This window comes from Pogona vitticeps, chromosome 5, assembly GCF_051106095.1.
Source record: "Pogona vitticeps strain Pit_001003342236 chromosome 5, PviZW2.1, whole genome shotgun sequence".
Lineage (NCBI taxonomy): Eukaryota > Metazoa > Chordata > Lepidosauria > Squamata > Agamidae > Pogona > Pogona vitticeps.
The window spans coordinates 1,263,564-1,283,212 of NC_135787.1; the positions used below are offsets into that span (position 1 = coordinate 1,263,564).

At 59.5% G+C, this 19,649-nt stretch overlaps 1 protein-coding gene across 1 annotated transcript; it reads left to right on the forward strand.

The window, feature by feature from the left end:
- The first annotated feature begins 1,802 nt into the window (after positions 1–1,802).
- CYP26B1 (cytochrome P450 family 26 subfamily B member 1) lies at positions 1,803–18,508 on the forward strand. The gene is made up of 6 exons (XM_020795232.3): positions 1,803–2,250; positions 5,964–6,188; positions 13,675–13,950; positions 15,001–15,156; positions 16,369–16,650; positions 17,822–18,508. Exons 1-6 carry the CDS (start codon positions 2,047–2,049, stop codon positions 18,212–18,214), a joined length of 1,536 nt encoding a protein of 511 aa, XP_020650891.1. The 5' UTR covers positions 1,803–2,046; the 3' UTR covers positions 18,215–18,508.
- Positions 18,509–19,649: the final 1,141 nt, after the last annotated feature.

Here is a 19,649-nt window from a genome sequence, read left to right on the forward strand (position 1 = left end):
AAGGGAAGGGATCCCAACCAGATGCCCGAGAGAGGCTTAACCCGCCACGGAGCGGCTCTTTTCCGCCTCACGCTGGTTCGGAGGGTCTGGTGGAGGAGAAGCGTCCCGCCGGGTCACGCCTGGTTCAGAGGAGATGGAGGGCGCAGGGACCGTCCTGATGGTCGCGGGGTTCCCGAAACGGCGGACTCCGCTCCGGCGGTACAGGTGCGCTCCTGCTCCAGAAACAGCTCGCCAAAGTCTGGAAGCCAGACGGGGAGGCGCGTCTCCTGCTCGCGGAAGGGCCGAAGACACGCGAAGCGCTCTAGGGAGCCCCTCCGGCCGCTTTCCGGCACTCCCGGCCCGGAGACTTTTGCCTCCTGCTCTCCCCCAGGAGGCGATCCCGTCTGGTGGCGCGGCTCCCGGGTCGGAGGTCTCCCAGGCTGCTGCCGCGTCCTGTACGCTGCCCTTGGCCGGCGAGACCGCTTCCAGGGAGAGGTCAGCGAGCCAGCCCTGGGGCGGGCGGCCCCTCCGCTTGACAGCCCTCCGCCGCACCTCCCGCGCCGGCGACCCACCCGCGCCTCGCCTCGCCTCGCCTCGCCCCGGCGGCCCGTTGCTCTCCAAGCGGCGCCCAAGGTGGCTCGCTCTCGGGCTCCGGAGGGGGCAGGCCGGCTGGAGCGCGCCGGCAGTCCAAAGGCGGCAGGCTTGGCCGGCGGTCGGGAGCGCCGGGGGACGGGGCGGGCCGCCCTCCACCCAGGCAGTGGCTGGGCCAGATGAAGCGGGGAACCCCGCCGACGCGAAGCCACCCTCCGGCGGTCTGGGTGTCGGTGCTTCTTCCCTCTGCAGGTCGCAGGCGCGCTCGACGGATCGACGGCCGGAGGAAACCGAGGCGAGCGCCTCCTGCCCGCGTCTCGCCCGGCGGGATCTGCTCCGGACTTGGCACGCTCCGGCAGCACCGGCAGCGAGCAGCAGCCCTAGCTCACCGCCGCGCCGGACCAGCCTCGCCCCCAATCGCCCGCCGCCGCCGCCGCCGCCGCCGCCGCCTCTGCCCCCGCCTCAAAGGTGGGGGGAGGAGGGGCCGCCCGCCCGATGGTCGAGCTCCCGGCCCGCGCCGCCTCTATATAAGCACCCGCCTGGCCTGAGCCGGGCAAACTGGCGCGGAGCGAGGCAGCTCCTCCTCTCCTTCCCGCCGGCGCCGTGGTTGAACCGAGTGCGCGCCCTCCTCCCCGTCCCTCTCGCTCGCTGCCCCCGCCCAGCCTCGCCGTGCCTGGCCCAGCCCGCCGCCGCCGCCGCCCCCCCAACCCCAGGCAGAGGCGCTCCAGAGAGGCGCCCCGCTTGGACCCAGCTGCGCCCCCCAGCCAGCCGTTGCTGCCGCCGCCGGGCCCCGCACGCCCCGCGCACCGCGTTTGCTGCTCTCACGCTCAGACTGCCCGGGAGCCGCTTCCCTTGTCTCCCCTCCGGACCCACTTGCTCTCCTCCTTCCCCTTCTCGGGCGCAACGCTCGGTGGCCGGGGCCACTCCGCCTGCCGGCCTCTCCACGCCGGAGACCGACGGAACCTTTCCTCCCTCCGCCAGGGGCACCGCCGCCTTTCCTTTTTGACATTTTTCTGGTGCAAAGCAACCCCCCCCCGCCTCTCACCCTCTTCTGATTCCGGCCGAGTTTGGGGCACTGGCACTCTTGCGGGCGCCGCAGCGGCTTCAGCGGCGAACCTTTGCAAGCGCGTCGCCTCCGGAGCGGCGCTCGGCGCGTCTCGCCCCCCGCCCGCCCGGCCCCTGCTCTCGTCCCCCCTTGCTTGCATTCCTTTAAAAGTGGGGAGGGGCTGACTTTCCCTCCCTAAAGCCGCCAACTGTCAAGACCGTGGCCTTGGCTGCGGGCGCCCAGGTTGCCCGTCCGCCCGCCCGCCCGCTTGCCTTGGCCGTGCCGAAGCCCCCTCCCCGGGCGCCCCCACTTCCCCGCCGCCTGCACGAGCAGCAGCAGCAGCCCAGCCCACCCCCCCAGCCGGAGCGGAGCGGGAACGAGAGCGGGAGGAGCAGCAGCCCACGCTCGGGGCGCCTCTGGAGCCGCACAAGATGCTCTTCCAGGGCTTCGACCTCGTCTCGGCGCTGGCCACCTTCGTCGCCTGCCTGGTGTCCGTGACCCTCCTGCTGGCCGTCTCGCAGCAGCTCTGGCAACTGCGCTGGGCCGCCACCCGGGACAAGAGCTGCCGGCTGCCCATCCCCAAGGGCTCCATGGGCTTCCCGCTGGTCGGCGAGACTTTCCACTGGCTCCTCCAGGTAAGCGAGAGGGACGCCTTCTCTGCGCCGGGCGCCGCGGGGAGGGAGAGGCGCCGCGCCCGGAAGAGGGACGTGGAGGGAGAGGCCCGCCGCCGCGAGGACGGAAGGCTACGGTCCCGGCCAAGCTTCGTCCCGCCGCCGGCTGAGGGGGAGCGCCGGGCCCTCGGAGGGAGCGGGCAGGGGCAGGCCGGGAGGACGGGCTCCCCGGGCAGCGCTCCTCGCCGGCCGGCCCGGCCTCGGAGTCCCGCGGTCATCTCGGGGAGCGGGCAGGAGGCGCCCTGGCCGCCCGGCTACCTCTGGAAGGGAAAGCAGGGCAACCGCGGAGAAGGAGAGGTGCCTTCCCCGGCCGGCCTTCCCTGCGAGTGGGGCGCGGGCGCGCCTGCCTCCGCGGGGCCACCTCCCGTCCGGCGTCCCATCTCCCGCCCCGGAGGGGACTTCCCTAGCCCTGGCGCGCTCAGGCCAGCCTCCCCCGTCCTCGCTTCCGGCCGTCGGAAGTCTCCGGGGAGCCGCGTCAGCGGAGGAAGGCCGAGGAGACCGCGCGCTCCGACGCCCAGCCGCGCCAGGTCAGCGGGGATGAGCCCTCGGGGCTGGCCGGGGCGCGTGACTGCAAAGCGAGGGTCGAGCGAGGCGGGCGGGTGGGTGAGGGAAGAGGAAGGCGCGATTCGCCCACGGGATTCACCTTCGCGGGCCTGGGGGAGGAGGCCGGGCGCGAGCCCCCTCTGCGGGGATCCGAAAAAGGGCGCGGGGGACCAGCTGCCCTCTCGGCAGGATTTTTGCTCGGTCCCCAGTTCATCCTCCCCCCCCTTAGTAGAAGCCCCCCCCCCTGAAGCTCCTCCTCGCGCAGGAGGTCTTGGCGGGGTCTTCGTGGCCCCCTCCCCGGCTCTTTCCCCGAGGGCCCCTGGACTTTCAGGAGCAGCTCCATCTCTTCCCGCCCCCCCTCCTGCCCGCCGCCTGCCACGACCGCCTGCTCTTGGCCCCGGCTGCCCCCTCCCCGTGAATGGATGGAGGCGGGCGGTGACGAGGCGGGTGGCCCGGGAAGGATTGGCTGGTCGCCGGCCAAAGCGGTGGCGGAGGCAGCGGGCGGGCCGCTGAAGAGAGGCCTGTCCCGGGCCGGCGAGATGCCCCATCGGCCGACGCGTCTACGGGCTCGCCGGGACCGCGGGCTGGCCTGGCGTGTGCGTGTGTGTGTGTAGGGGGGGAGGTGCGTTTCCCCGCTCGGCTAAAGCGCTTGAACAAGACCGGCTGGTCTTCGCAGCTGGCGGGAAATCTTCGGGAGCCTCTCGTGGCCCCGCATCCCACCCACCCCCACCCCCACCCCCACCCCCACCCCCACCCCCCGGTGCCGGCCACAGTCCAAGATCCGAACCAAGGGCGCCGTCCTTCGCACGTGCAGCTCTCTCTCCCCCTCTCTCCAGGTAGATCTCCGGTCCAGGAGGTGTGCATCAGGCACACACCAGGAGAGCTCCCTGGATGTCGCCACGGGTGGCGGAGGGAGCGCGGAGACCTCCCAGCCGGCAGCCAAGGGGTTAACAGGCCTCGCTCAATGGGGCTTTATTTTTAAAAGAAATTTATCAGATTTTTGCAGGGGGACCGAAAAAGGGCTCTCCCTGTTCCACCAGGCTCCATCCAAACAGAGGCCAGGGCGCTTTTTTTTTAAAGGTATAAATTGGACTCTGCTCGAAAACTCTCGCCACATAAAGGTGTCCTTTGTACAACCATGGAAATGTTGTACAAATAACCCTTTATTAATGCCACAAAAAGTACTTTAATTATATTTACGTAGATCAAGACACAGGGTCACCTGAACATCTGAACTTCACAACCGTACCTTTGTGGTTTTTTTTTATTAAAGCACACACACACAAATATACTTTATACATATATAAAAAATCCGCCCGCTGCCCCCCCAGGTGCCCCCAGGTCTCTGTGGGTGTCTCGGCCAAGAGCCCGGGCCTGCAGTGGTTGAAGCGGGGAACGGGGGGGGGGCAGAGGGTTCGCCGCGGGGAAAGGACAGGAAGAGGCCGGTCGGCGAAGGGCTTTCACGCGCTGACGCGGAACTGGCATCCCCACGTCCGGGCGCGCCCTCCCTTCGCAGGGATCCGACGGCCGGCCTGCGGGAAAGGGACGGAGAGCCCCCAGCGCGGCCCGGTTCCTTCGCCAAAGGGAACTGGAGCGCCCGAAGGGACGGGTCCCCCGGGAGCGCGGCGCACAGACAGAGCGGGGGGGGGAGAGGAGGCGCGGGAGGGGCGGGGGGTGGAAGCCGAGGCGGCGGCGGCGGCGGCTCCGGTCGCCTTTGAGGAATTTAAAGGCTCCCGTTAGTTCGTGGTCTTTCACCTCCTGCCTGGAGCGGAGCGGGGTGCGCGCTGACAGGCCGGGGAGGAAAATCCTTCCCGAGGGAGAGGCTTCCTCCGGCCTGGCGCCTGGCCGCGGCGGGACCTCTTCCTTCCCCCCCCCCCCCACGACCGCCCTCTGTCCGGGGAAGCCCCGCTGGGGCTTAGCCAGGCCGGCAGGCGGGCGGGCGGGCGGGCGGGCGCCCCGGCGGAGACCGGAGACCTTGCCGGGCGCCCCCGGGGCCTTACGGGCCACGCTGACCCATCGGTCTCCCTCGCCCTCCCCCAGAGCCACCGCCCCCCTTCCAGCTGGGACACCGACTGGTACGCGGGGGACTCCTCTCGACCCACGTGGGGACGCTCGCAGGATCCTGAGCGTGCGCTTCGTGGGGTCCTGCCTTCCAACGGCACACCTCCGCCCCCCTCCCCAAAGAAGCCGAGCCAGGGACTGTCCTGAACCCCCAGCGGGCCCAGACCTTGCGCTGCTGCCTCTCCCCCGGAGGAGCTTCGGGGCTCCTCTTGCTTTCGGCGCCCCTCTTTCCGGGGCCAGGAGCCAGCCGGGGCACGTCTGGTCCTCCCCTCCCCTCCCCGGCCAGCCACTGCGGCGGCCGCGACGGCTCCTCGTCCCCTCCCTTTGGGGGCAAGCCTTCCCGGCCAGGCCGGAGCCCCGGCCCCTCGCCTGCCAGGAAGGAGGAGCGCCCGGCGAGCGGGGCTCTTTCTCCCGACGGCCTGACATCCACCTCACGGGCCGGATCCTGCCCCCCCCCCCGCCCGCCCGCTCCGTCCTTGGTTCGACGGGGCTGCCCGCCTTGATTCCTCAGAAGAGCCCTTCACCCCCCCCCCCGGCCCTCCCCACAGCCCCTCCCGGCCCACGGAAGCGGCGTTCTGCTGGGCAGCGCCGCCGGACCCGCGTAGCTCCTTTGGACGAAGGGCAGCCACGCTTTTGCGGCGGGAATGGCTCTCGTCCTGAAGGGGCCAGCGGGCGAGCAGGGGCCAGGGCTAGGGCTAGGGCAAGGGCGGGGCGGACCAGGACGGGGCCCTCGGGCCCTTCCAGCTCTGCAGTCCGGAGGCGGTGATGCCTTGGCCGGAGGCGGGAGGTCCTCGGAGGGGCTCCCCCACACGTCCAGCTTGCCCAGTGCCGGGTGCGCCTGCGGTGGGGAGAGGCCAAGGGTCAGGCCGCGAAAGCGCTCCCCCCCTTTCCCGGCAGGGCATCCCTTGCGCCCCCTCCCTTCCTCCCTCCCTGGTGGGCGCCCAAGCTCGGCGGAATCGCCCCAGCCCGGGGGGGGGGGAGGGTGTCCCGCTTCGGGCCGCCGGCGCTGTGCGGTGCCCGGGGGAGATCGCGCCCGACCCTGACCCGCCTTGTCTTGACCTCCTCCTCGCCAGGGCTCCAGCTTCCAGTCCTCCCGGCGGGAGAAGTACGGGAACGTCTTCAAGACGCACCTCCTGGGGCGCCCCTTGATCCGGGTCACCGGGGCCGAGAACGTGCGCAAGATCCTGATGGGCGAGCACAGCCTGGTGAGCACCGAGTGGCCGCGCAGCACCCGCATGCTGCTGGGCCCCAACACCGTCGCCAACTCCATCGGGGACATCCACCGGCACAAGAGGAAGGTACGGACGAGAGGACGCGGACCCCGGCGGGCGGGCGGGGGGGCAGGAGGGGGGGGGGACACACGAGACTCTCTCCGGCTGCCTCGCGGGGAGGGAGAGGGGGCGCTGGAGGGCGGGCGAGCGGGCCCCGAGGGGGAGGGCAGAGGGCGTGTCGTGTGGGTCGTCCGGAAGCTGCGGCGGGAAGGAGATGCGTGTCGAGCGGAGGAGCCGGCCTGGGGACCGGGTTCAGAGGCGGGGGAGGATGGGGCGCCCGCCCTCCCCCTCTCGGAGAAAGGGGAGGGGGCTCTTGCGCGCGTGCAGAGTGCGCCCAAGGGAGTGCCTGGCTGCGGGAGGGGGTGGGCGAGTCGCGCCCCCTCCCCTGCTAGCCCCGCGGGGCTGCCCTCCCCCTCCGCCTCCCCGTCCCAGCCCCTCCGTGGCAACCGTGGGCGACGGCGGAGGAGGAGGAGGCGGCGGCGGAGCGCAGGCCAGCCCGGGGAGGTGCGCGGCCGGGGCGGCGGCTCCGACGGCGGCCTTTGAGGAATTTAAAGCGGCGATGCGCGGAGCCGTCCAAGCGCGCCGGGGATTCTCCGTGGAAAGCGGTCGCTGAGCTGCTGGTCTCCCCCCCCCCGGGAGGGTCTGTGGGGCGGGGCGAGGCGAGGTGGGCGGGGCTGTTGAGTCGTCCGGGTTCGACTGCCGTCTGGTGGCGCGGCTTGCTTCCGAGTCGACCACCAGACCCCGCGGGGGGGGGGAGAGGCCTTGGGGCTTCTCGGACCGTGGAGGGAGGGGGCCCCCGGTGGGTACGTGGGTCGGGGCCGGATCGGGCCTTTCCTCTGCCCCGCCCTCGGTCTCCGCTGCCGTCGGGGGCTTCCGAGGTCTGGCGGCCGCTGCTTCCCTGCCCCCTCCCTCCCTCCCTCCCTCTCTCCTCCCTCCCTCCTCGCGGGCGGCACGTGTGGACGTTGAACTGTAGTAACCCGGGCGAGCCCGAGGCCCGCCTTAAAAGGGCCATGCCCCTGAGGACCGGGCACTACTTTCAGAAGAAGTTAGAGACATTATTGGAGGTGATCTTCAGAGATCAACAATCATTGGCCCTCCTCAACAGAGTTAAGAATGGATCATCTTTAAAAAGAACAGAAAGAGTGAATTGTTAGAAGGGTTACAGTAGCAAGACTAATATTTGCAAAGAATTCGAAAAGCAACAAAAAAGACAAAGAAATGTTGAGCTTAGCGATTAACGGCAAGTTAACGTGTGGAATGAGAGTGAGAACCCCGTCCAAAGGTGAAGGTGGCGGCCCAGGGTGGGGGGAGAGTCCAATGTGTATGGTATGTAGTCATTATTGAATTTGTATTTAAGTTTTAATATCAGTTTTTTTAAAGAAGGGACCAAGCCCCCCGGTGGGTCCGGGCCCACGGGTTCCCACCCCCCCCCGCAGATCCGGAGTACCTTAGACAGCCGCCGCCCCCTCCTTCCCCGCCCCGACGCCCAAGACGCTTGGCTGCCTGAGGCGGAGGGGGGGGCCCTGCGCCCTTCCGCTTGCTGACCCGTGCGTGCCAGAGGGGGTCCCGGGATCTCCGTGGGGCGGCAAAGGGGCGACCGGGCCGGCTGGGCGGCGGCGGCGGCGCTTGGGAAGGGTTTTGGGTTCTGAGTGGCAGCCCCTCCCACCCCCAATACCGCCCCCAATACCCTCCCCACCCCACCCCACCCCTCCGCGTCGCCAGGGCTCCAGGCTCTGCCTCGAAGCCTGGACGGCAGCCAGCTGAGACGCCCTCGGCGGGCGGGGGGGCGGGCAGCGGGAGAGGGGGGGCTTGGACAGCTCTTCCCAGCCTGGCGCCGGTGGCGTCCTGGCCAGGTCCTGCCGGAGCAGGCGGCTAAGCGAAGATTTCTTGCCCCCCCACCCACCCCCCAAACCCTGAGAGCCTCTTCCTCCCGGCTCTGCATTGTCAACCTGCGGTGCTACCTGGACCGCTTAAGGTCCGGGTCTGCAGGTGAGGGGCTTGTGCTTTGCTCTGCGGGAGATCTCAAGCCCCCACCCTCAAGCCCCCCCAGTCGAGGACAGGAGCATTGCTGCGGATCTCTCCCCCCCCACACACACACATTGTCCATGTCAAGCACAATTGGTGGCAGGAGAGGGGTGTGTGTGTGAATTAGCCAGGGGGTCAGGTGAGGTGAGGTGGAGTGGGGGGTGTGGAAAGCAGAAAAACGAGCCACAATGGGCCCAAACGGTCCTTCCTGCAGTAAAAAGTCTTGTGTCAAAGCCAGGCCCCAGGGTGATTCAGGAGAGCCCCCTTGCCCGGGGGGGGGGTTTGTTTTCCTTTGCCAAAGCGGTCCTGGCCTGCTTGCCCCCTCCCCCCCCTTTGGCTCCCCCTTCTTCAGGACTGACTTCCAAGATGGTCAGGGTCAGAGGTGTTTCACCTGCCCTCCCCCACCGTTCCTCTCCTTGCCACGGGCAGGGGGGCTCACGGGAACAGACCCAGGGTGGACAGAGCTGCCCCGTGGTTGTGTTCCTGCCATTCGGGCCACTGTGTGCTTTGGGGGACACGTTAGCATCCTTGGTGTGCAGAGCAGGCGTCGCTGTAAGACACAAACACTCCTCTTGCTGTACATTAAGATAACAGATAAATTTAGGATTCTGGGAGAGGCAAGAAGCGGCTGCCCCCTTCTCATCCCCGTCTGTGGCAGGCGCCCTTGAATGCAAAGGGCAAGCGCGGGGCTCCAGAGGGATGGTTGCCCCAGCCAGCCGGGGTCAAAGGCTTCCATTGAAGAGGAGCAAAGTCCTGGGGGGCTGCTCGGCAGCTCTCGCCCGGAGGAAGCGTCTCCCCCTGTCCAGCCGACGTCTGCCTCCCTGGCCTGGGCACCTCTTGGCTCTGGAGCTCCCCTCCTCAGAACCGGCCTGCTTCCTCTTCTCGGCCTCTCCTTCCAAAGCCTTTGGCCGTGAGGGTTCTTGCGGGCAGCTTCCCTTTCGGGGCCGTCCTTCTGTGTCCGTGTCTGATCCACTCCTCAGCGGAGCATCTCTGAGACTCAGCGGAGGTTGTGCTCCTCAGCAGGTCACTCCCCTTTACCGTCCAGATTATTCATGGTTGCTCTGTTTTAACCCCATTATTTTGGGGCTCACCCGTTCCTCTTCCTTCTTATATATTTGAAAACCGACACGTCATAGGCTAGTTTCCTCTATAAGCCATTTGCTCAGGGCTAAAGCCCTGTGCGTGTCCTCCAGCATGTACTGGGTTGGTTTAGGTGCTGCTGTAGGAAAACGGAAGGAAAGTTTCTCCGTAGCTCAGGGGTTGACACCCTTGCTCTTCCACTTGAACTGAGCACAGAAGTCCCATGATGTCTTGGTTCAAAGCAGAATGATACAAAAGCATCCCTAAATGTGTCTGCATAGGTTTAACATAGAATCAAGAATCACACTAGCCTTTTGGGCTGCAGCAAGATGTTCTTGGCTGAGCGTTGGCTTGTCGGTTGCGGGTGCTGTAGAGATTTTCAAGTGTCGGCCTGTGCAAAGGCAGGGTTGCTTGCATACCTTGCTTGTTGTGAGTTTCCTTCGGAATCTGCAAACTCTGAGTAACAACCCTGAGGTTGGGCTTGTGGTCATTCCTCCCAGGATGAAAGGGAGGAGAATCTGGAGTGCTGCCGATTCCCTCTGAACTCACTCCTACTGCGGATTCACTCGCAGAGAAACCAGAGGTTGACATGAGTTCAGAAGTTGTTGTCGAGGGCAGCTAATCCTGTAAACAGGGCCGGTGTTGACTTTGGTTTGATCTGTCCATTTAACAACATTTCCGTTGCTGCCGTTGTAGAGAAATGGGCCGAATATTTGCAAGGCGGGTACATCAGCGAGGGTCGCCGGGGATTTGTGCGGTGCCAGTCTGGATCTCAAATCTGGTCTCCTCTCAAAGACCTCCCCTTTTCCCCTCCATCCTCACCCAAGAAAACCTAAACAAGAATGAGGCTCTGAGGTTCCCAGAAAAACACTTGGTGTCGCACATACCTGGAGTGCTCCGTACATCCTGCTGCCGAGACACACCGGGGCAGGAATGTTCTGCCTAAGGAAAACCGTAAAGCTTGAAATATCCTGTTTTCATTCCACACCGTGGCTGAGTGGGCCGTTTCCAGGCTGTGGATCATTCAAGCCCTGCTCAGAGGGAGCTTGTGCTCTGCCGGCGCCTCTCTCAGGCGTCTGTAGGACGGTGCCTGTTCAGACGAGGCCCCAGTGTGTGCCTTAAATTTCCGTTCCTTTTCCAAGAGGGGCCCCTCTGACATTAGAGCTCCCCCACCCCAAAAGAACAGGACCCTGCCTCGTCCTCCCCAGCTTTCCCGTTTGCTAAGCCTCGTACTTGCAGCCTGCTTCTCTGCTGTTTTCCTTACGATTATTTTAATGTATGGGGGGGGAGTTCATCTTAAAAGCATCTTACAGTGTTAGGAGATAACCAACCTTAAAGGCAAGAACAATAAAACAGTGCATCTCTAATGTAAAGCTATTAACGACAACCCACAAGGATGCTAATTGGCATAAGGCAGAGTTAAAAGCAAATAAAACCCAACCAGGCCCGCTAACCCTTGGGAGGAGGAGAATGGAGAGGTCTGGAGGTCCTCTGGGCAGAGCACCACAGGAGATGAAAGTGGTTTGCCCCAAGAATGCGCGCGCGTGGGGGGGGGGAAGTGGTGGAGACACCTGCCACAGGCCTCCTGGAGGAAACCACCTCAACACAAATCCCAATCCCGCCCCCCTCCAGTAAACACCATAATGATTATCCAGAATTAATAAGGTGTGAATAGATTAACTAGCTGGAGGGCCTTCTTTACACATAAAACAAATTCCTAAATTGTATGAACTTGTTTCAAGGAGTTTCAAACCCCCACTCCTTTCTTTTGTAAAAAATAAAAAATTTAAATAACAAATCTCAGGTGGTGAAAATGATGCATGTCATAAGCCCCTGCCCTGACCTCCATTGAGCCAAACAGGCAGCTCTCCCCTCTCCCAAACTGGCTGCCCCGTCCGACCCCAGGAGGGCTCCTTGTAACCTCACAGAGGAGCCCAGGAAGAGGAAAGCACAACTTCAGTGGTGGAGGATGATGCCATCCTGCACCCCAGCATCTTCTGTGCCTTGCCTGTCCCTGCAGGGTGCTTGCTGCAGTCTTGCTGCCTGGAAAGGTAGCATCCTCTCAGGGCAGCCTTTCAGGTGCGGGTTGCCCTTGTGGCACCCAGGTGGGTGGGTCAGGTCAGTCTATGGATGGCTCCTCCATCTGATGGATGCTGCCCTCCACCTGAAGGGTGTGATTACGCACGACGAGCGTGTTTAAGAAGCATCAGCCGGGGTGCTTAGCAAACCTTCTTCTAATGGCCATCAGAGTGTGAGAGAGAAAACTTGCACCGTTGGCTGTGACAGGCAGGGAGTGAAGCTCTCCGCAGCTTGCCCACTGCAGTACGGGATGAGACGAGAGAACTCGAGGAGAGACTCAAGTGGCCCATTTTGCCACAGCGGACTAGCCCTTGGCGTCTCTTTGCAGCCAGATATCTCCCTCAGAGTTGCAAAGAGCTGCAGCTGCCTAGCCTTGTCAGTTTGCAAGCTGAGTGGAACATATTGGGGCAAAGACCGTCACATTGAATCCCTGTTCCTTCAGGTGCGTTTTTGTCAGAACATTTTATACAGGAAATGTGTGTGTGTTTGTGTGTGTCTTGGTCTTTTAAAAAGCCCTTTTGCAAGAGGGGAGCCTGTCATTCCGCCACACCTTCTCTTGGTTTTTCTCTAGATGGGCTTCCTAGCCGGCCAGTGCCCTGCTTTGAATGAATCGTTTTCCCTGCACAATTCATCTCCGCTCCACTTTCTTCTCTGTCTTGGTCTCCCTTCCTCTGACACTCCTCTCTGTTGTGGGCTCTTTTGTGCCGTCTGGGGTGGGGGCGGGGAGCAGGAAGAGCCGTTCCGGGAATGCTCGCTAGAGGGTGCAGGGGTTTTAGGCTACAGATACCCGGAGGAGCCAGGCAGAGATTTCTCCCCGGGAAAGGTTTTTAAAAGCCAGCAAGCCAGAGCATCGATGGGGAAGGGACTGGAATCGGGGAGGGGGAGAGGTGAAGGCCTGAGGCGCCTCCTCGTTCTGTTCTCCCTTCTATGCCATCTGAAGAGGGGGCAGGAGAGGCTTCGGGCCAGGCGGAAGGGGAGGTAGTGATCTTCAGGGGGCGACTTCACAGGGCAGGTGAAGGGATGCTGCTTGACTTCTAGAGCAGCATCTTTCAGGACTCTGTTTCAGGCAGCCAGATGTTTTGAGACGGCAGAGGGGAAAAGTCCTGCAAGCCTGCTTCTCTGTAGAGGCTGCGGCCGCTGACCATCCTGCCAGAGGCCTGTCCGGTTGCTCACCAGGATGGCCTCTGTAACCACTTGTTACCCAAACAGGAACCGAGCAAGTGGCCTTGTTGGTGTGTGTGTGTGTGTGTGTGTGTGTGTGTGTGTGTGTGTGTGTGTGTGTGTGTGTGTGTGTGTGTGTGTGTGTGTGAGAAGACTATGAAGGCCTATCCTCGCTGACTATTGGGATGTGTGTATCACATCTTGAGGTGTAAGGCTGTAGTTTTAAGAGAAGAGGTGTCAGCACAGAAGCCCGCTTTGTCAGGCTCCCCCACCGCTTTGCGACCTCCTTATCACCTTCATTCATGCTACGCAAGGGGCTCAGAGCAAAGGGAAAGGGCCCTCTTGTTTGTGCGTTGATGCACAATTCAGTTTACCCTGCATTCAGCAGGAGAAAAACCTGGCTGGCTCTCTTCCCCCCCATTCCCCCCCCCAGTGTTCTTGGCTCCTGAACAGGGAAGCAAAAGGGTTAACGGGACGTGCCGTGGGGGCTAAATCCAGGGAGCCGACTCAGCACCTGAGATGTCCATGGACAGAGAGATGGCTTGTTGTGAGTCAGAGCCATTGAACCCCGGATAGATCAGCTTGGCTGGCTGCTTGACTCTCCCCGTTGTCCACTCAAACTCTGAGGGCTGGGCTAGCCTTTATATTTGGCTGGTTTTTCTCTGTGTCATGGGATGGCAAGGAATAACAACCACTGGGCAGCCCAAAAAGCCAGGAGGGCCGTCCCGGCAAGCCTCTGCACCCACCCAGCCCAGTCCTTGCACCCCTGCCTCTGTCTGGCTTGTGTACCCACAAGGAGGGGGGGAATGCCATCCAGTGCCCCACTCCTGGGTGGGGTGTGTGAGGCGGGTCTTGGTCATGACACAGGCATGGTTGGTTCTCAGGCAAAGCCTGTTCTTTCTCTCTTCTCTCTTTTTCTTTTTAAATCTGGGCTTGTATTTGACCCGACTCCTGGATGCAAACAGGCTCCTTGCCTTGCCTTTTGCCTTGATCTCGCTGTGTGAGCAGAGAAGCTGGTTGACCATGTGTTGCAACAGGTCGGCTGGGCTGAGAAGCCACTGTTGGACAGTCAGGTCTTTCTCTCCTAGAGGCATCATGTCTAGAGTGGAAATGGAACCCGAGTGTCTTAGCACTGTTGTATGACAGTCCTCCTCTCCTTTTTCCCCAGGTGTTCTCAAAAATATTTAGCCATGAAGCCCTGGAGAGCTACCTTCCAAAGATCCAGCTGGTGATCCAGGACACGCTGAGAGCTTGGAGCAGCAACCCGGAATCCATTAATGTCTATTATGAGGCCCAGAAGCTCACTTTCCGCATGGCCATCCGAGTCCTGCTGGGGTTCCGGATTCCAGATGAAGACCTTGGGCACCTCTTTGAGGTCTACCAACAGTTTGTGGAGAATGTATTCTCCTTGCCTGTGGACCTGCCTTTCAGTGGCTACCGGAAGGTGAGAGATGCCTCCTTCCTCTGTCAGGGTTAGTGGCCCGGACGTCCGGGGAAAGGCCGTGCATAATTCAGTGGCTGGAGACTTGTTTGGCATGTAGAAGAAGACCTCCACATGACCTCCCTGGCTCAGAGTCAAGGAGATGATGTGGTAGATTAGTGGCTCCCAGCATTGGGTCCTCAGATGTTCTTGGAATAAGACTCCCAGGAATCTTCACCACTTGCTGTGCTGGCCAGGATTCCTGGGAGTTGTAGTCCAAGAACACGTCTTAGGAAGCCCTGTGTTAGATGATGACTTTTCAGAGCTTTTGCTGGTTTGAGTAGGCAAGACTGGGCTGGACAGACTAGGATTCTGACATGGCAAGATGTTTTGTTGTTGTTGTTTAGTTGTTAAGTCATGTCCGACTCTTCGTGACCCCATGGACCAGAGCACGCCAGGCCCTCCTGACTTCCACTGCCTCCCGGAGTTGGGTCAAAGTCATGTTGGTCCCTTCGGTGACCCTCTCCAACCATCTCATCCTCCATTGTTCCCTTCTCCTCTTGCCTTCACACTTTCCCAACATCAGGGTCTTTTCCAGAGATGGCCAAAGGACTGGAGCCTCAGCTTCAGGATCTGTCCTTCCAGTGAGCACTCAGGGTTGATTTCCTTCAGAATGGATAGGTTTGTTCTCCTTGCAGTCCAGGGGACTCTCAAGAGCCTCCTCTAGCACCACAATTCAAAAGCATCAATTCTTTGGCGGTCAGCCTTCTTTATGGTCCAACTCTCACTTCCATACATCACTACTGGAAAAACCATAGCTTTGACTATGCGGACCTTTGTCGGCAAGGTGATGTCTCTGCATGCAAGTTTATGCATTCAGAGCCATTTGGAGCATATCTAAATTTAGGGGAGGGGCTTCTGTTGCTGATGATAGAACAACAGGACAAGAAGATCCATTAGTGAAAAAAAAAATCAGGTGGGGAATGCTGAGACCTGAATCTTTTTGCTGAATAGCTAATTCTGGGTTTTCACCCCCTTCTTAACTCCTCCCACTCCACATTTTTTCTTCTGCAGGGGATTCGTGCCCGAGAGGCATTGCAGAAAGGTTTAGAAAAAGCCATTCGGGAAAAGCTGCAAAATATGCAGGGCAAGGACTACTCCGATGCTTTGGACATCCTGATAGAAAGTGGGAAGGAGCACGGCAAGGAACTGACCATGCAAGAGCTGAAGGTACGGACACTTGGCCGGCTGGCTGGAAAGAGGCAGCCAACACCTGCTGCTCTGTCTGTTGCCACTAGGGGCACTAGATTAATGCTTGCATTCAAAGGAGAGGGAGCAACCCTTTGAGATGACTGAATTTTCATAGAATAAATTTTTATAATAAGTATTTTTAGAACAATGTCCCTGAAAGGGGTCCTCTACTTTATGGCAATGCAAGGAAGTGCTACCAGCTTAAGGATTCTGAGGGTTTGTTTTATTTATGTCACCAGAAAAGTGGCTGATAGATAGATAGATAGATAGATAGATAGATAGATAGATAGATAGATAGATAGATAGATAGATAGATAGATAGATAGATAGATAGATAGATAGATAGATAGATAGATAGTCTTAAAAAGAACCCAAGGCAGGTGATGATGGGCTTTGTTGTCCCAGCAGAAAGGGATGTCCTTAATCCTTGCTCCTGTTTTGTTGTTGAATCCCAATATAGAGCTTTGTGTTCAGGTAAAATATGGATAGGAATATTGAGAGAATTGTTAGAGGTTAGTTTAAAGTGTTGGTTTTAACCTATAAAGCCCTAGACAACTTGGGTCCAAGCTATCTAAAAGACCGCTTCTCCTCTCTAAGAGCCTGCCTACATTTTAGAAACATCAGGGGAGGCCTTTCTCTGGGTCCTGGCACCCGCCCAGGTGTGCTGGGTGTGAACACAGGAGGGGCCTTCTCTGTGGCTGCTCCTTTAGACTCTGGAACTCCCTTCCACTGGAAGCCAGGCTGGCCCCCTCTTGGCTGTCCTTCCCCAAGCAACAAAGACCTTTCTTTTTAGGCAGGCATGTCTTGAGTGACTGGCTGAATGAGTGTTGTTGTTGTTGTTTTAATGAATGGATGTGCCTTATTGCTTTGAATGTGTTTTTGGTGTTGCTCACTGCTTTTTAATATGATATCTGTCTGATCCTTTTCAGTATTTGTATACCTACTATTTTTAGCTTTAATTGTTGTCTTTTAATGATGTGAGCTGCCTTGGATCCTTCTTAAAGGGAAAGGCAGGGTGATTTTTTTAAAAAAAACAAAAAACACAAAATAAGTTAATCCACGTGATAGGGGGCCTGTTTTTGAGAAGGAGGAGAGGGTCCCCATGTGGTAGAGCTGCAGCCTTGGGGCAGAGCAGGATTGGGCACCCTAACCCTGTCCCATACCTGACGCTTGGCTCCGTTCGCCTCTCAGGATGGCACCCTGGAGTTGATCTTTGCCGCCTACGCCACCACCGCCAGCGCCAGCACCTCTCTCATCATGCAGCTCCTGAAGCATCCCGGCGTTCTGGAGAAGCTGCGGGAGGAGCTGAGGAGCAAAGGCATCCTCCACAATGGCTGCCTCTGTGAGGGGTCGCTTCAGCTCGACACCCTCAACGGTCTCCACTACTTGGACTGTGTCATCAAGGAGGTGCTGAGGCTCTTCACACCCATCTCCGGAGGGTACCGGACCGTCCTGCAGACCTTCGAGCTGGACGTGAGTAGGGGTCCCGTCCCGTTTTTAAGAAAGCACTGGGGTTGTTTGTAAGTGTGTGAAATGCCGAGTCCTTTGTGTGGCCAATCTCACAGGGGAAGGGACCCTACTTTTGTCTGACCAAGCACTATGGTCCATTTTGGCCTAAGAGCCCCCCCCCCCAAGCTGAGACATACTCCTCGGAAGACCATCTCGGTTATGTCCCTTCAGGAATTGACCCTGAATTCTGAGGGTTTGCTGGCCCTTAACTGCTGAAGCCAGCGTCGAAATTGGGACGAGTGAAGGTTAGATCCCAATGTTTGAATGACACGGAAATTACTCAGTGGGAGCAGATGGAGGTTGCAACCAACAGGCCAAAATGTCACGACTTGGTTGTCCCGCCTTCGGCATCTTCTCAGCAATCAAACCCTCCTTCGAATAGAAATGGTGCATGATGGAAGGCCTTGCAGCGCAGGGCTGTCTCTGCAGAGAGAGAGAGAGAGAGAGAGCCGACGGGTCCTTGAATTCTCCAGACACAGATCACACCTTCTCTCATCTGCTCATGAACGTCATGCTTGGAGGTGCTGTCGATGCCTCTCCAGCACTGGACATTTCTGTGGAAGAAATGGATTACTGGTGGTTAAGGGAGCAATGGCCCCACAGCTGACTTCCATGGTCTTTGCTCTGCTGCCAAGTCTCCGTCTGTTCCCCCCTTTCCTCCAGGCTGATGCGGGGCCCCTAACATGAGCCGAGCCCATGACTCAACGTAGCCCAGCCCAATCTGCTCCTCAGCTTTGTTAGAATGATGGGTTTGTGAGATGACATTTATTTATTTAAAATATTTTTATCCTGCCTTTCTCCTTAAAAAGAACCCAAGGCAGGGGATGATGGGTTTTGTCATCCCAGCTGAAAGGAATGTCCTTAATTTTCTTAATTGCCCAACAACAACAAAAAGGCTAGCAACCTTTTGAGGCAAGATTGATAAGTAAATCAGGGTTTAGTATGCAGATGCCACGGCCCAGATTCCTATCTCCTTGGCAATCGGATCATGGAATTAAACAGGCGGGCGGGCAGGCAGGCGGGGGGGGCAGCATGCAAGCAAAAAAGCCGAAACAGACCGGCTCCTGGCAGGTAGAACGCACCTTCTCCTCGGTGTCTACTTTGCCCGTTCATGTCTCTCTTTTCTTCTCCCCAGGGCTTCCAAATCCCCAAGGGCTGGAGCGTCATGTACAGCATCCGGGATACTCACGACACAGCTCCCGTGTTCAAGGACGTGGATGTTTTCGACCCCGAGCGTTTCGGGCAGGACCGCACCGAAGACAAAGACGGCCGGTTCCATTACCTCCCTTTTGGTGGAGGGGTCCGGACTTGTCTGGGCAAACACCTCGCCAAGCTGTTCCTCAAGGCGCTGGCTATTGAGCTGGCCAGCATGAGCCGCTTTGAGCTGGCCACAAGGACTTTCCCTCGGATCACTCTGGTGCCCGTCGTCCACCCGGTCGACGGACTCAAGGTCAAGTTTTTTGGGCTCGACTCGAATCAGAATGAAATCTTGACAGAAACAGAAGCCATGTTGGGTGCCACCGTGTAAGCCGGGCCCTCGGTTTTCTGCCTCTTGGTTGGGGAGGCAGAGGGGCCTGGCATTTTGGCGCAGAAAGGAAACAGTGAAAACCCGTCCCTGGTGGAGAGGGGCCGCCTCGCCTGCCCATACCTTTCGTCAAAACCTTACATGATGAACATGCCGAAACCAGGGTGGTGGTTTTAGTGAGGGTGAAAAACCGATTGAGGAGATCCCCTGTTACGTTTTATTTTCCGGAACACAAACTGGAAGGGGGTTGGTTGTCTTGACTGTAAAAACGGTATATAAATGTTTATATTCTCTGAAGTGGAAATGTTTCTGCTACGAGCGGAGGTTGCCTACGGGTGGTGGGAAAAGACACACACACACACACCCCTACAGCTAGCTAGCCATTTGAGAGCCTCACAGCTCATGGCCTGAACGAGGGTCGGTGGGCCATTTTGAACTTTAAAGTAACAGTGTTAATTCAGCGACCTAGAACAGTGTTGGGCGAATGTCTTTGCTTGCTTCAAAGAAGAGGGCCAAGAAAATCCCTGAGTGGGGGGCCTGGGACAAATCCGGACTGGGTGGTGGTGGTGGTGGTGGTGGTGGTGATGACTGTGTTTCCATATTGACAGCTTTACTGTCTTCTCTGGGTGTGCGAGGGACCTGGAAGACAGGCTCAAGCAAGGTTGACTTGCAAGGGACCTGCTCTGCTCTTGGTGTTCACATTTATGGGGTATTTATTGTGTCAATGTTCACCTCCCTGTGTGATGAAGTTGTCAGAAAAACGGCGAAGATGAGCATTTTTTTGGGTGGTGGTGGTAATGTCTGAAATCTTAAGCATGTCTGAATCCCTACTCTGCTAAGCTTTTGGGATCCCCTCGGAGTCTGACGTTCTTGTGGTTGATATTCATGTCTAACTCCTCTGAGGCTCATCGTCCCAAATGCCTCACTGTGGCCATTTTGTGGCTGCTTCCAAATAATCACTATACATATAGGACCAGGGAAATCTAATGTTGAGGAAACAGCCTGTGGACCCGAGGCTCTTGAGAGGAAGAATGCTTCAGGGCCAGTTGAGTAAGAGAGGCGCTTTGCGTGCCCACTATGAAGAGGCCTCAAGCAGTGGCCCCTTTTCCAAGCGTGCAACCCCTCCCTCTCTTTCCAGCACTGACTTATGGCCGAAGAGAGCAGACAGAGCCATGGGCCACTTTTGAGAAGCACCAACTGCAGCGATGTTGCCTTGGTTGAAAACCCGTTTAAGCTCCCTCCCGCCGTAGGGCCTCCATGAAACACGTGCTCTCTCCAAAGGGCGCTGAGCTAGAACCCAGCCTGCTGTGGTTCTGGAATGAACCCACTGCGCATGAAGGAGAGCAGCACCGAGCGCCCGGTGGGGATGGCAGGATTCTCCCAGAACATCACCAGGCACCACACCGTCCCACAGCAGGAAGCACCCCTGCATTACTGA